This window comes from Danio rerio, chromosome 17 (genome assembly GCF_052040795.2).
Source record: "Danio rerio strain M-AB ecotype USA chromosome 17, GRCz13ab, whole genome shotgun sequence".
Lineage (NCBI taxonomy): Eukaryota > Metazoa > Chordata > Actinopteri > Cypriniformes > Danionidae > Danio > Danio rerio.
In genome coordinates, this window is record NC_141037.1 from 50,760,001 (window position 1) to 50,774,980 (window position 14,980).

Consider the following 14,980-nt stretch of genomic DNA (forward strand, 5'->3'; position numbering starts at 1 on the left):
CTCTGTACGGGTGTCAGCTGTAGAGATCTATGGCAAGGACGAAAGTCTGCAGGACCTGCTTTCTGATGTTCCTACCGGCAGTTTGCAGGATGGCCAGTCTCCTGGAGTCTACCTGCGCGAAGACCCCATCTGTGGCACTCAGGTCAGTAACAAAATGTCAGCTCATTCATTCATTCATTTTCTTTTCGGTTTAGTCCCTTGATAAATCTGGGGTTGCCACAGCGGAATGAAATGCCAACTTATCCATGTTTTACGCAGTGGATACCCATCCAGCCGCAACCCATCACTGGGAAACATCCATACATACTCAATCACACACATATGCCACGGACAATTTTGTTTACCCAATTCTACACATGTCTTTGGGGGAAACTGGAGCACCCGGAGGAAACCCACGCAAACACAGAGAGAACATGCAAATTCCACACAGAAATGCCAGCCGAGACTCAAACCAGCGACCTTCCTGCTGTGAGGCGATTGTGCTACCCACTGCGCCACCGTAATGCCCCAATACATCAGGTGTCTTCTTTTTTTTTTCTTGGCAAAGCACTACTAGTTTTTATCTTTGATACATTCTTGTTATTAATATGTTATATATATATATATATATATATATATATATATATATATATATATATATATATATATATATATATAATTTATTTTTTATTTATTTTTTTTTTACATATTTTGTTGTATTTTTAATCTCTCTGCATTTTACAGATATGTGTAATTATCTTTATGCAGAGATGTAATTATCTTTTTGAATAAAACCATTAATTACTGATATATTATATATTAATAAACTCTAATAAAGCTAGGCTGGTTTGGTAAAAGTTTTATATATTCTAATATAAAAATTAAAGACCTAAATATATTGATATTATTTAATATATATTTTATTACATTTTTAAAATGTTCAATTAATAAAAAAATAAATAAGTAAATGAATTTAAAACAAAATGTTTATAATTATTTATATTAGAATTTGTTTTAAAAAATTATAATTTTTCATATGATTATTTTTTTATATAATTATTTCAAATAATTATTTTATTTCAACAAGTGTGCAGTTCAGTAAATAATTATATTACTTTTTATTACTTTTTTATTGTATTTATTATATTATATTATATTATATTATATTATATTATATTATATTATATTATATTATATTATATTATATTATATTATATTATATTATATTATATTATATTATATAAATTTCATATAATAGTTCATTTAGTTTTCAAGTACACCTCATTTCATAGTGGAATCTTTAGCAGAATACTTTTAGTTGAGTTTAATCACTAAATCTAAAATTAAAGGCCAGATGTTGTGGTGGTTCCTGTTTTACTCAGTGCTCCATCAGGATCCATCTGGGTGAGCTGCTGCTCAGTTACACCCTCCCCCCTCTTACCTTCCATTGGATGGGGGTAAAATTCAGGAGGGGGTAGGTAGAGTTTGGGGGTAGATGGAGGGTAGTTAAAAGCGCTGCCAGGTGTTGGCATCAGATGTTGTTTTTTTGGGGGTCCATATGAAGCAGCACATCAAAGGCTGCCTAGAGGCCTGTGAAGTTCAAATCTGGGGAGTGGGACTGTAGGCATTCTTCCCTTTCTTTAGTCTTTACACTGGTGTTAAAGAGTCATTTACTCACAGGTGGTCAGTGAGCACTGCAGTTAAGAGCTTTACTATTATCCTGAAGGAACCCGCTTCTGAAAAAAAGACAATTATTTGGTCAAATTTGCACAAACCCAATAGTTGGGTAACCCAAGTGTTGTACATATATTACCAAAAATTGAGTTGAATCAACAGGAGTTTTTAGGCTGTGCTTCCACTAGGGCACTTTGTTTTAAAACAGGCCTGTTTAATTTAAGGCCTTTGCACAACAAGACACTTTTTGCTCTTGCTTTTTGCTGACATTTAACTGCTCATGACTAAACAAAGAGTGCCAATGTGATTGTGCCAGCCTGATCTCACGAGAAAACGTAAGTATTTTACGCTTTGGCAGTTTAGTGGCTAATTCGTACGAATTCGTACGAGTTCAGTCGTAAGGAAATGTACGATTTTAAAAAGGAGGCGTGGCACCTAACCCCACCCCTAAACCCAACCGTCATTGGGGGATACGCAAATCGTACTAAAATGTATGAAATAGATCGTACGAATTTGTACGAATTAGCCACTAAATGAAAAAGTTACGAATTGCTGTGAGATTGTGTTGGATTGTGCACACCAACACACAAAACACCAGTGTATTAAAAAAAAAAAAAAAAAAACACAAGTTTTTTCTGTAAATGCGAGGTGCACTGCACTGCCTTTTTTGTTAACAAGTCAACATGTCGCTAGACAACAACTGAATCAGCTGTGTATTGTGCATGAGTGCTGCTGTTGAATTATTATAGTTGTAATATATTAAACAATATTATGATATTCATGATTTATGAAGTCATACAGCTTCGGATAAATCAAAACAGTGACCACAAGTCTTTCCTCCATGTAGTCTCTGTAGTCATCTTGACAACACAAACACTGCTAGCACCTCAATGGAAACCCTGCCTCTGCTTTCATTTGATTGGAGAATGAAAAAGACGTGACTGGCTTTTTAATTCTGAGAGATGACTTTTTGTTAACTGTGGGCACATAACGCATAACGCAAAACATGCGAAGTATGCATGGTGCAAAAGTACCATGCAAAATGCTTGCGTCATTAGAAAACCATTCAAAAGATGTGCCTCTCAACACAAAAACTTTATTCAGTGTGATCAGGGCCTAAAAGTGCATGATTTGCGACCAGTAATGCTCACTGTGCATGTACATATTTTGTATGGGCATCTATACGTGCAGTCTGCCACTTGTGTAACGGTGATACGAATCTGGGAATGATACATAATAGTCCAGAAGATCAGTCAGAGAGTGACTCTGGATAGCCACGCCTTCATTTCAGTCTATTTATTCTAAAGTGGAACACCAGCATTTTCAACAGCAAAGGGGTCTTTAGTGTTTTTGCAGAATTACATTTTCATAGGTAAAAGACCGAAACTAAACTAAACTAAACTAAACTAAACTAAACTAAACTAAACTAAACTAAACTAAACTAAACTAAACTAAACTAAACTAAAAACATAAGCGTAAATTGAAAAAAAATATTGTACTACTTAGTAATTTGTCACACTGAAGATATTTTAGCTTAAGTAATATAATCTAATACCATAAATACAACAGTGGCCCATTCCATTCAGACTAATTGCTTGTTTGCTCCAAGAAGACTATAAATATGCTGAATGCATGTTCCATCAGGCTCTTTTCAGAGGCAGACGCCTCACCCTCTGCCCTTTTTATCCATCCCTCACTCTCATCAGTAATCCTACTCTCTATATGGGTGTATTTGTTTCTCTGATTGCCCCAGAGATTTGATTTAATTGCCTAGAACTGTGTTAAGAGGCTCAGTTATCTCGACCTCCTTCTTTGTGAACTCCAACTGGAGATAACACACAAGACTCACTAGGATGATTGTTTTGCTACTGCATCAGACATTTAAAAATTTCATCTATTGGTTTATGCAGTTATAAGGGTTTTTCACACTTACTTTAACCCTGGTCCACTCTAAGGCCCCGTTTACACTAGTGCGTTTTAGTTTTAAAACGGTGTTTTAGAATGAAAACGATCCGCGTCCAGACCAGAGTTTTACCCAGCGTTTCTGATCAGAGAGGGTTTTGTATTTTCAATGAAATTGAAAGGAGGCAGTAATGTTATAGGCTTCCTTTTGTTATAAATATGCATACAGTGAAGATGACGCTCATATATGCAGCACGACGCCTCAACATTTCTGCTGTCTGTTAAGTTGTTAATATCAAAATTAAAATAGCATTTCCTTTATGTTTTTATTTTATTGTTAAGAAAGTGAAACAATGTAGCCAGGATGATGTGAATACGGTTGTACAGTACACTGTTTCCTTTGAAAATTTACCCGACATGTTCTCGGGAGTCTGTTTTCCATATTAAACTTGCTTAGTTTGAACTTACAAGAAGAGGATGCAGAACTTTAACTTTTTGTAGGTTACTTAATATTGAGGAAAAAGCCCCAATCATAGAGGCGAATGTCTGCAGCCCCGCCTTCGTTTTCAGATGTCTCCGTTTTCCCCCATCCACACTGAGACGGAGAAGCAGCCTTTTAGGATGAAAACGGCCTCTTCAGCGTTTTCAAAACGCTCCGTTTTCGGCGCTCGAAAACTCCGGCGTAGTGTGGACGGATGGCGTAACCGTAGCAAAACGTTTGCGTTTTCAAACTAAAACGCATTAGTGTAAACAGGGCCTAAATCCTAAAATGCAATGCTCAGTTCACACCCAATTACTCGCTCATTACTTGTGGGATGTTTTTCATGAGTTCTTCACTTTGTAAACTTGCATGGACGACGCATTTGTGGCTGTGGCATATTCATTGAAATTTGCCTCTATGGGCTTGTCTGTGTTGACTGTATTTAATCTTAATGAGTGTCAGAAAATCAAACAAATACACACTGTATCTGAAAATCCATGATGTCTTTTTATTCTCTTTTTTTTACCTCATTTCTTTTTTACTTTCGTTTTGCCTCACTCACATACATCTCCTATCTTAAGCTCCCTCTAGAAGTTTACTCAAAATACCACATATCTACTCCCGTGAATGCCTAAATTTACATTTGGTATGATAACTTGGTTATCCCACTCGATGTTTCATACTGTTTATAATACATCCAGGGTAAATAGACCCTGACATACTGTACATTGTCATACATGATATTTTACACTGTAAGCTATTGAAACATGACAGCATATTTATTTGCATATTTGTAGAGTCAGTGTAATTGATTGGATGAACACAGCATGCGACTTGTGATGAAGATGAAACCGTTGTGGACATTTCAGTGAGAGAATGATTCTAATGACATTATAGGCTTCCTTTTGTTATAAATATGCATACAGTGAAGATGACGCTCATATATGCAGCACAACGCCTCAACATTTCTGCTGTCTGTTAAGTTGTTAATATCAAAATTAAAATAGCAGTTCCTTCATGTTTTTATTTAAGTTCATTTAAGTTCATTTAATTTCATTAAATGAAACTTTCTATTGGTGTTAGAAAAAGAATATAAAGCTAATAAAATGGCCCAACCCGACCACCTGATCTGAATCCAAATAAGAACTAAAAGTCACAGTTCACAGATGAGACCACATCATTGTTTTACCCAAATCTGGGTCAATTTCTTGTCAACAGCTCCTTTAGAAATGTATTTTCCAGGAAAAATCATGATATGTTCAATACTTGTTTAACCCCCGACCCCCCAACCCCCAATTTCTACCTAATTTCATGATTATAACTGAGAATCATTACTTACTTTCATGATTGTATACTGTAAATACTGTATACTTCATCCCCTCTCCTAAATTCTACACTTTAACAGAACCTTCATAGAAAATCAACATTTTTTACATTCTAAAATACATGCTATATGGTTTATAAGCTGTTTTCCTTCCTTTGCAAAAAATGTCCTCATGAGGGAGGGCAAGAATGATTGCTTTTACCAGAGGCATTTTGTCCCCATGACATAAGAGACATACACTTAAACATTGTTTCCATCTTATAGCTCCAGAACCAGTGTGAATTAAGGGCTCCCACTGCAGAGAAGGCCGCACTCTTTCTCGACGCCGCCATCGCTGCCCGTAGCACCAACCATCCGGATGCTGATGAAGAAGATCGTCGCAATTCACACATGCTGTTCACCTTACACATCTACCAGTATCGCATGGAAAAAAGCGGCAAGGGTGGAAGTAAGTGTTGTGTGTTCAATACTGCTATGTTGATGAAGACTGTGAATGTACTAAATCGATTATACTCAGTCTAGTCTAATTCCGTCTCCTCCTCCTCCTCCGCATTTTTCCAGTGGAATGCAAAACACATCTCAAGCTTATTAATCTAATAGCTGTGATATTACAGGCCAAATCAGAGAGTTACCAGAACCCCTTCAATTTGCCTCTCGCTCCATCATGGTAGGAGGGGAATCAATCATGTCTGCTTTGACCACTTCATTAAACTTTAATGGGGATTTTAAGAGATGGTAATAATTCATGAGCAGCTAACAGCTCTAATTGTGGTATAGAGGATCCTGTCACTTTGCCATCACAGTGCTAATTTGCATAGGTAAATACAGTGTTGGTCAATGTATAATAATGGAGGTGTCTTTTAATGGCTTCATCAAACCTACCGATATTAAAAGCGGCAACAGAAAGCAGACAAAATAAAAGGGGTAGGTTACTGCTATTCACAAATGTAATAATAGTACTTAAAGGTCTAACATTTCATGTGTAATAACATAATGTGTCCTTTTTTATGATTTTGCGTGAAGTAAAATGATTGTGATTCCACCATGAATGAAGATCTTGTGTTTTATTCTGGTATATACTGTATACATAGCATTTGTTATTTTTAGTAATCAGTATGTTACCATCCACATGTTTTTATGAACATTTTGGGATATCTTAAAAAAATTTCATAGATTTGGCAAGGTAAATCTGAAAACGGGCATTAAAAAGCTCTCTCATTGATCATGTCATGTGAAAATTCTTCTAACCACCAGTCCAATGTACACTATCTCAAATGTTGTTGTAATAATTCTGAATGTCCATCATGGAAATGCTTTGGTTACATAAGCCCTTAACTATCACATGATCCCATTTCCAAACATCTGCCAAAAAAAAGACACAAGCTGCATCAGTTGCAGTTATCCCCATTTTAAAAAAAGTTCAAACTTTATGCTATAGTTTTGCAGGAAGTGACAATTTTGTTCACTCAAAATATGATTTTCCATACAAGTTAAACTCTCAACTTTCGATGAAATCATGTCTATTTGGTTTGTATGGTTGTCATAAAGCATCATTTACTATAGTGTTTCAAGAAGCATATTTTATTAAGTCAGAAAAAAAAAAAAAAAATTAAATGAACGATTACTTTTTATATTATTAAAGATTTAGAATGCCAGTCAAGCATTAGTAATAATAGAAGTCTTTTTTTAAAAAAATAATAAAAAATAATAAAGTAAAATTAAATAATGAAATGTAATAAATTAAAATAAATTAAATAAATAAAACAAAAATTATATAAAATAATTATATAAAATAATTAAAAAATATATTTTATTAATTTAAATTAAATTATAAAAAAAAAATAAATAAACATTTTTATTTAATTCATAAAATAAAATAAAATAAAATAAAATAAAATAAAATAAAATAAAATAAAATAAAATAAAATAAGGGCAACGTGGTGGCGCAGTAAGTAGTGCTGTCGCCTTACATCAAGAATAAAAAAAAAATATTTAATTTAATTAATAAATATTAAAAATAGTATAAAATAAATGTTATGTAAATATATATATATATATATATATATATATATATATATATATATATATATATATATATATATATATATATATATATAACAAATAGTATAGAAAATTATGAATAATTATAAAATAAAATAATAAATAAATAAATAAATAAATAAATAAATAAATAAATAAATAAATAAATAAATAAATAAATAAATAAATAAATAAATAAATAAATAAATTAAATTGTATAAAAATACAAATAAAATAAATTAAAATAAGGCTGGGTCAGTTGGCATTTCATGTTCTTCCTGTGTTCGCGTGGGTTTCCTATGGGTGCTCTGGTTTCCCCCTCAAGTCCAAAGACATATGGTATAGGTGAATTAGGTAAGCTAAAATTGTCCGTAGTGTATGTGCGTGAATGAGAGTGTATGAGTAATTAAACATGTGCTGGATAAGTTGCCGTTTAATTCCAATGTGGCAAGCCCTGATGAATATGATGAGGGACTAAGCCGAAAAGTAAATGAATGAATGGATAAAAATTAAATAAATAAATAAATAAATATATAAATAAATAAATCCCATATAAATGTGGAACAAGTTACTAAATTACAATATTCTAAATTACGTAATAATAAATTGAAGATGTTTAATCATTTTACATTGCATATTCATCGTCATTTGCCAGACATAATCATTGGGATTGGTATGCATTAGTGCCTTTTGCCACTCCACATTTACATAAACAATGTTTCATACCCAAAGGACAAGAAAAAAAAAGAGTAGTCAGCACATCACTGAGACTCACGTGTGTATTTATGCCTCACATTGAGTGTAGTATGAATGTAGGTGTTTAACTACGCCGGCTTGTTCCGTTTTTGAGTCATAGCGAGCTGCGTAACTTACTCATGAATAAATCACACACAGTCTTGTCAGCCGCCAGTCTTCTCTTGGGGTGTTTATTAATATGTCTGCATTTGCCACTCCTCACTCTGCCCGACACTACCTCAGTGTGGGAGGGTCATCAGCGTGGTATAACTGTGCCGGCAGCATCTTAAACTGTCAGTGGTATCAGTAATGATTGGGACTGGCCGTAAATTTGTATCTCTGAATTCAAGGGCTAAGCTGGATGTATTTTTACCCGAATGAGACAATTTCCACTCAAATCTGGTCAAGTCTGCAAATAAAAAACTTTGGAACTCTATAATGTAAGTAGTTTATTTGCAACAAATTTTGGGAATTAACTAATCGTCATTTATTTTTTTAAATGATTGACTTTAAATGTTTATGTTTTACTAATAGTTTGTGTATAGTGACATATACAAGTGGTGTCAGCATGACTATTAATGAATGTAAATTGCTAGATCAAAGCAGAGCACATGTGAAACTGAGCTGGAATTTCAGTTGTCTAATGACAGTAAATTGGTGCCAGTTGTGGCGTGGGACCCCAGAGACCACCTCTCATTTTATCTCTCGCTTTTTTCTTTCTCTAGTGTCTGGTGGTAGAAGCAGACTGCATCTGATTGACTTGGGTAGCTGTGAGAAGGTGCTCTGTAAAAGCAGGGATGCAGGTGGAGGTCTGTGTTTGTCTCTAACCGCGTTAGGAAACGTCATCCTGGCTTTGGCCAATGGTGCAAAACATGTTCCATACAGGTAAGAAATTGTAAATCATGTAAGAAAATGGGTCCTGTTGTTCAAAGTGTGTAGATGTGGTGTTAGCATGAACACTCAGTAATAAAGGTACGCAAGCTGTCACTGGGGTAGTACCTTTTCAAAAGGTACACATTTGTGCTTAAAGGGTCCATATTGTTACCTTAAAAGCATATACAAGTAGCTAAAAATGTAAGAGGAACACTTTTGTACTTTTTAGGTACTAATATGTACCCTTGAGGTATTAATAAGGACCTTTTACGTCCAAATGTGTTCCTTTTGAGAAGATACCCCAACGACAGCTTATGTACCTTTACTTCTGAGAATGTAGTAGTACTATGTCTACCGGTAGGCAGTGTAGAATAAAGTGTAATACTGCAAAGAAAGTTGCAGAATGTGCATGCCAATTTGATATGTAAGATAAGGCTGAGATCTGTTGTGCTTCAATAGATGTAATACTGAAGCATTTGAAAAGATAATCAAAGATGCCAACAACAAGCTTGTACTTGTGATTTTTCTGTTGACAGGTTTATTGCTTGACTGATGCACTGCTGTTTATCTGTATTTTGCTGAGCTCATGGATGATGAGCTCATAGATTATGCATCTCTTTTAAAGAAAACTGAAAAAAAAATCATATCTAGTCAAGACTACATATGCGCGATTGCTCTCAATTTCACAAGCTATGCACATTTAGCAGAATTGCAATTTCTGTAGCCATTGTGATTAATATCAAGGCAGGGGTGTACAGTGAACCTTTCGATGGTTCTGCACTTTTAGAGAACAGTTAACTGCCAGACTCCCACCGCATTTGAGTAAACACCTCACTTTCTGCTGACAATCTATCAGCCTGTGTTTATGCTGACATTGAAAATGTATTTTTTTCCAGGGATAGCAAGCTCACAATGTTACTGCGAGACTCTCTGGGGAACATCAACTGCAGGACAACAATGATTGCCCACATCTCTGACTCCCCTGCCAATTATGCAGAGTCCCTTACCACCATTCAGCTGGCCTCCAGAATCCACCGTATGAGGAAAAAGAAATCAAAGGTACAGTTTTAACTGGCTAGATTCAAGAACACACATGAAATGATAACTGTTTATTGGAGGGCCAGATTCAAACGTAATTAGCTGAGAACAGAAATACTTTGAAAGAAATAATGATTAAGTTTTAAATTGTCTTAAAAAAGGACACATGGTGAATTGCTTACGAGTTATTGAAAACACCTTATAATTTGGCAATTTGTAATGTTATGTTAGGCTTTATGAAATATTTGCCCAAAGAGTACAGTTAATGTGTCTGATAAGAGTCCCAGAGTTAGTTTTTAAATGTTGTTTTGCTGTTGTTTAGTATGCATCCAGTTCTTCTGGAGGGGAGAGTTCCTGTGATGAAGGAAGAATTCGTCGACCACCACATTTGCGACCCTTCCATCCACGGACTGTGGCCCTTGACCCAGATCTACCATCATTTCTCAGTGATCCTGACTATTCTTCAAGCAGCGAGCAGTCGTGTGACACTGTAATTTATGTTGGCCCTGGTGGTGCCGCCATCTCTGATCGAGAACTCAGCGACAACGAAGGACCCCCAGCCTTTGTTCCCATTATCCCCTCTCTTAACCGTAAGCAACGAGGAAAGGATGGACCAGTTGACCGCGATCACTTCAAGTGTAACACCTTTGCAGAACTTCAAGAGCGGCTGGAATGTATCGATGGTAGTGAGGAACCTACAGCCTTTGTTGTGGAATCTGGAGAAAATTCTGGAAGCTCGAAAATGGACCATAGTGCAAACAAGTTGAAAGAAGGCTCAAGTTGCATTTCGGTTTCTCCCAAGACTCCTACCAAAGTGCTTTCATCAACACAGGACAGCATATCCAAAAAGTCTATTTCTGTAACCAGTAAACTTCCCAGCAGTCCAAAACACAAATCCAAATTAGAACATTCCAAACTGCAAAGTGCCGCATCAGACAAAGATCTCAGAGACATGTGTGAGAATGTATGTAGGACAAGTGCAGATGGTGAAAAGGTGCAAATGTCAGAGAGTGGATCTCTATGCACTACAGGAAAACAAAGTAAAACAATAATATCCCAAAATTCAGAGCCTGTGGTTAGGGAAAAGGTTTTTTTCAATAAAAAGCTTCCCAAGCCTGCTCCCCCACCACCACAACAAAGAGACTATGTCACGGTTGGTAGTGAAACTGAAGAAAAGTCAGCCACAAGGGTACCCCCAATTGGGATGAGCCATCAAAAAAGAGGTGACTCAATTGGCAACTCAGCTGTCAAGGTCCATCACCTTAATCCCAGGACTCCTGGGGAAATGAGGTCCAATCTTAGAGAGAGGTGCATGGAGAAGGACATATTGAGGACAACTGTAACCCTTAAACAGCCAGTGGAACTAAATGGTGAAGATGAGCTTGTATTCACTCTTGTGGAAGAGTTATCAATTGGCAGCATTGTGGACAGTGGGAGGCCCTCCAGCATTGTGAGTTTTAATAGTGATTGCTCATTACAGGCCCTTGCTTCAGGATCTCGACCAGTAAGCATTATTAGCAGTATCAATGATGAATTTGATGCTTATACGTGCAGTGTTGGTAACTCAGAGGCAAATGTTAAAATAGGGGCACCCTTACAGGAGAAAACATTTGCTTCACTGGGTAGCCGTGGGTCTTCTATCACTTCATGGCTCAGTGAGGTAAGCGTCTGCACTCTGGAGAGTGATGGTGCCCAATCAGCAGATGTCTTTCTCCCTCAAGGTACTAATACTGGCCCAGACAGCAATTTCTACTTTGATTCTCTAAATATGTTCCAAAGCAGTACACAAAAGGAACCCAAAAACTCTTTAAATGACAGTGGCTGTAGCTTCTCAGATTTAGAGAGTGATAGTGCTATATCAAGCAAGCTCTCTCTAAACAAGTGCCCATCCTCTCCAGAAGCCCCACAGTTGACTGTAAAAAATTTCCCAAAACTAGAAAAAGCAAATACCATTCATATATCTGATACCCAGTCTTTTCAAGATTCTCAAGCTGTCCAGTTTGGTCTTTCCAGGAAAATTAAACCTACCTCATCCATAGCCCAGAGTAGCAGTATAAGTGGAAGCAGCTCCAGTAGCAACTGGAGACGTGAACCTCTTAGGCAAGACTGCATACCAGATCCATGGCACAGAGGAGAAAGTTTGATGGACACCTCTATAATCTCTAATTCAGGTTCATCCTCCAGACTGGTTAAAAATGGAATGAGTGGAATTCCTGCAAGAAAAGCAGGTACAAGCAGCAACAGCATACCTCGAATCCCTAAAACACTCGGACCAAACTCATCCCAAAGGGTGGTGGATGGATGTGAAAAATCTTGCAACAGTCGGAAAATTGAGCCCCCAAGCAAGATGCCGCAACTCAGACGAGGTGCAACAACATTAGGGACAGTCCCAGTTATCCATTCATCAATTGATGTCAAGCTTGCTCAAGAAATTGTTTCCTCGATGGGTAGTTTGAAATTCTCCTCTTTAGGAAAAAGTGGAAAAGCTAATAAGCAGGAAGAGACTATGTCAAAACCTGGCAACGTCTCACCACCTCTTCCTCCAGTTCGCAAATCCAGTTTGGATCAAAAAAATCGAATCCTGTTTCCCTCAAGTGCCTTAAAGTCTGCTTATGATGCAGGAAAGTCTTTAGCACCAAGGGCTGCAGGTTTAGAGTTAGATATTGAAGTTTCCTCTAGAGGTGATTCAAATAGTTTACGGGCGTCTAACTTAAAGTTAGAACATAGTTTGATGAAAACAACTTCCAGTCTCAAAGCTCGAGGAGCTAGAGGTGATACAGGACAGCTTCATGGGAGCCAGATATCTCTAGAAAGATGTGACAGTTTGTCATCGTTGGGTTCTAAACCTGCCCTTAGTCGGGAGAATAGTGGTGCTAGTCTCAATAGCAAGTCAAGCAAGTCTATTAGTAGATTTGGGTCACCTGTTGCCACCTCTTCACCAACTACTACCTCTTCACCTTCTTGTGTAAACCAAGTAGCCTCTTTAAAAAGTGGGATGGTCAAAGGTAGTCTTAATGCAAGATCAGTACCTGTTAATGCAAACAAAGCTCGTACCTTATCTGCAAGCAACTCAAAAGCTTTGAGCTCCTCCACCAAGTCTCTTGCAGCACCTACAACAAGGAATGCCAACCTTCCACCTTCAGGAAAGACTGCATTACCTCGAGCAGCAGCAGCAGCATCATCAGTAGCAGCAGCAGGAGGCACTGGCAAATCCACAAGAGGAACTATAATGGGTACCAAGCAAGCAATGCGGGCTGCAAACAGTCGTGTCAGTGAGTTGGCATTAGCCAATCCTTCCACTAAACAAACAAGGGGTTCAGGTGATTCTGACAGTGGCAATGACAGTGGAGTGGCCCTCAATGAAGACAAGCATACCCCAATCCCCATTCTTCCATCTCCATATAGTAAGATCACAGCCCCCAGAAGACCTCAGCGCTACAGCAGTGGACATGGAAGTGATAACAGTAGTGTCCTAAGTGGAGAGCTGCCTCCTGCCATGGGACGAACTGCACTGTTCTACCACAGTGGAGGGAGCAGTGGATATGAAAGCATGATTCGTGACAGTGAGGCTACTGGCAGTGCGTCTTCAGCCCATGACTCAATGAGTGAGAGTGGGATGTCCTCCTCTGGTCGCACAAGAAGCTCCAAAGTACCCAAGAAGAGGTCAAATGGTAAGTATTATGCTTTTTTTTATGAATAATCTGTTGATTCTATGATTGCTTTTGAATTGTGTTCAGTGCTTATAACTTCATAACTTCTTTGGTCTGGTTCTCAAAGGAGCACCTAGAGATGTTGCTTGATCTGAAATATATGCTGTATATATGTCATATGTTTTCTAGCTTAGAAATCTTACCATGAACTTTCATATATTGTTGTGTCTGACATTTCTATATGCGGAACCGTCCGCAATCCGTCTGGCATCCATCTGCCTTCACATTTATCTCGATTGCTTGGCTCACATCCCATAGCCTTCAATTTGAACTTTGGACTCGGGTTTGAATCGCAGGTGCTATTGCAAGTCTTTCTGTGCACACAGAGACCAGCTTTATTTTGTATTTTTTCTCTAAACCACAAGCATGAAAATATTTATGAGCCTATGTCCCTATGCAAAACTGCATACCATTTATGTGCACCCCTGCTTATAGTATCTGCACACAGTTTAACTTTTATTTATCTCACATTTTTACAATGTCTCTCCATGAACCAGGCCTCCAGAGGCGACGTCTCATCCCAGCTCCTTTACCAGACACCTCATCTCTGGGGAAGACTGGGACCACAGGTCAGTGGGTGGACCTTCCCCCTATGTCCGGACCATTGAAAGAGCCGTTTGAGATCAAAGTGTATGAAATTGATGACGTGGAGCGGCTTCAGCGCAGAAGACAAGAGAAGACAGATGAGGTTAGAATGAGTGTCTGGGTATTGCTCGTACAATGAGATCTAGTTCAGTGCTTTTAAACAAAATTTGAGTATTTTTTCGTGGCAAAGAAAATATGCTTATACAATCTTACAGAGGAAAATGTTTAATATAAATTGATGAATGACAAAGTAAGAGATGTCACAGCCTAATATATTTCTCGGAACTAGCTTCTATAAGAATTGCTTTACCTGAAGGCTGATTTATACTTCCGCATCGAGTGATTGGCGTGACCCACGACGCCTGCCTTGCGCATAGTTGTACATTTAGGCCCAATCCTGATTCTATTTTTATACCCCTACCCCTTCCCCATCCCCTTGGCCCTTAAAACTGAGTGTAAATGCGAAGGGCTTTAAAATTTACCCCTAATGAATGGGACAGCACTACAACACCGGCACACATTTTCATATGTCTTGCTTCCTTTGAGATCAGACGATCGCAACTACTTTAATTTTTACAGTTGCATTATTTTTTGGTATTTATCTTAAATATATCACTGAAGGCATATATTATGTTATCA

The 14,980-nt window shown here is 37.3% G+C and overlaps 1 protein-coding gene across 4 annotated transcripts in view; it reads left to right on the plus strand.

Moving 5' to 3' along the window:
• Positions 1–14,980, plus strand: part of kif26ab (kinesin family member 26Ab) — a 174,298-nt gene that overhangs the window by 154,927 nt on the left and 4,391 nt on the right. For all 4 annotated transcript variants that reach the window (XM_087291020.1, XM_087291021.1, XM_087291022.1 and 1 more), the window contains 6 exons: positions 1–142; positions 5,625–5,808; positions 8,861–9,020; positions 9,905–10,067; positions 10,369–13,717; positions 14,254–14,444. The exon at positions 1–142 is cut by the window's left edge and continues 121 nt beyond it. In XM_087291020.1, coding sequence (XP_087147146.1) covers positions 1–142; positions 5,625–5,808; positions 8,861–9,020; positions 9,905–10,067; positions 10,369–13,717; positions 14,254–14,444 — 4,189 coding nt within the window. The remainder of the gene's footprint in view (positions 143–5,624; positions 5,809–8,860; positions 9,021–9,904; positions 10,068–10,368; positions 13,718–14,253; positions 14,445–14,980) is intronic.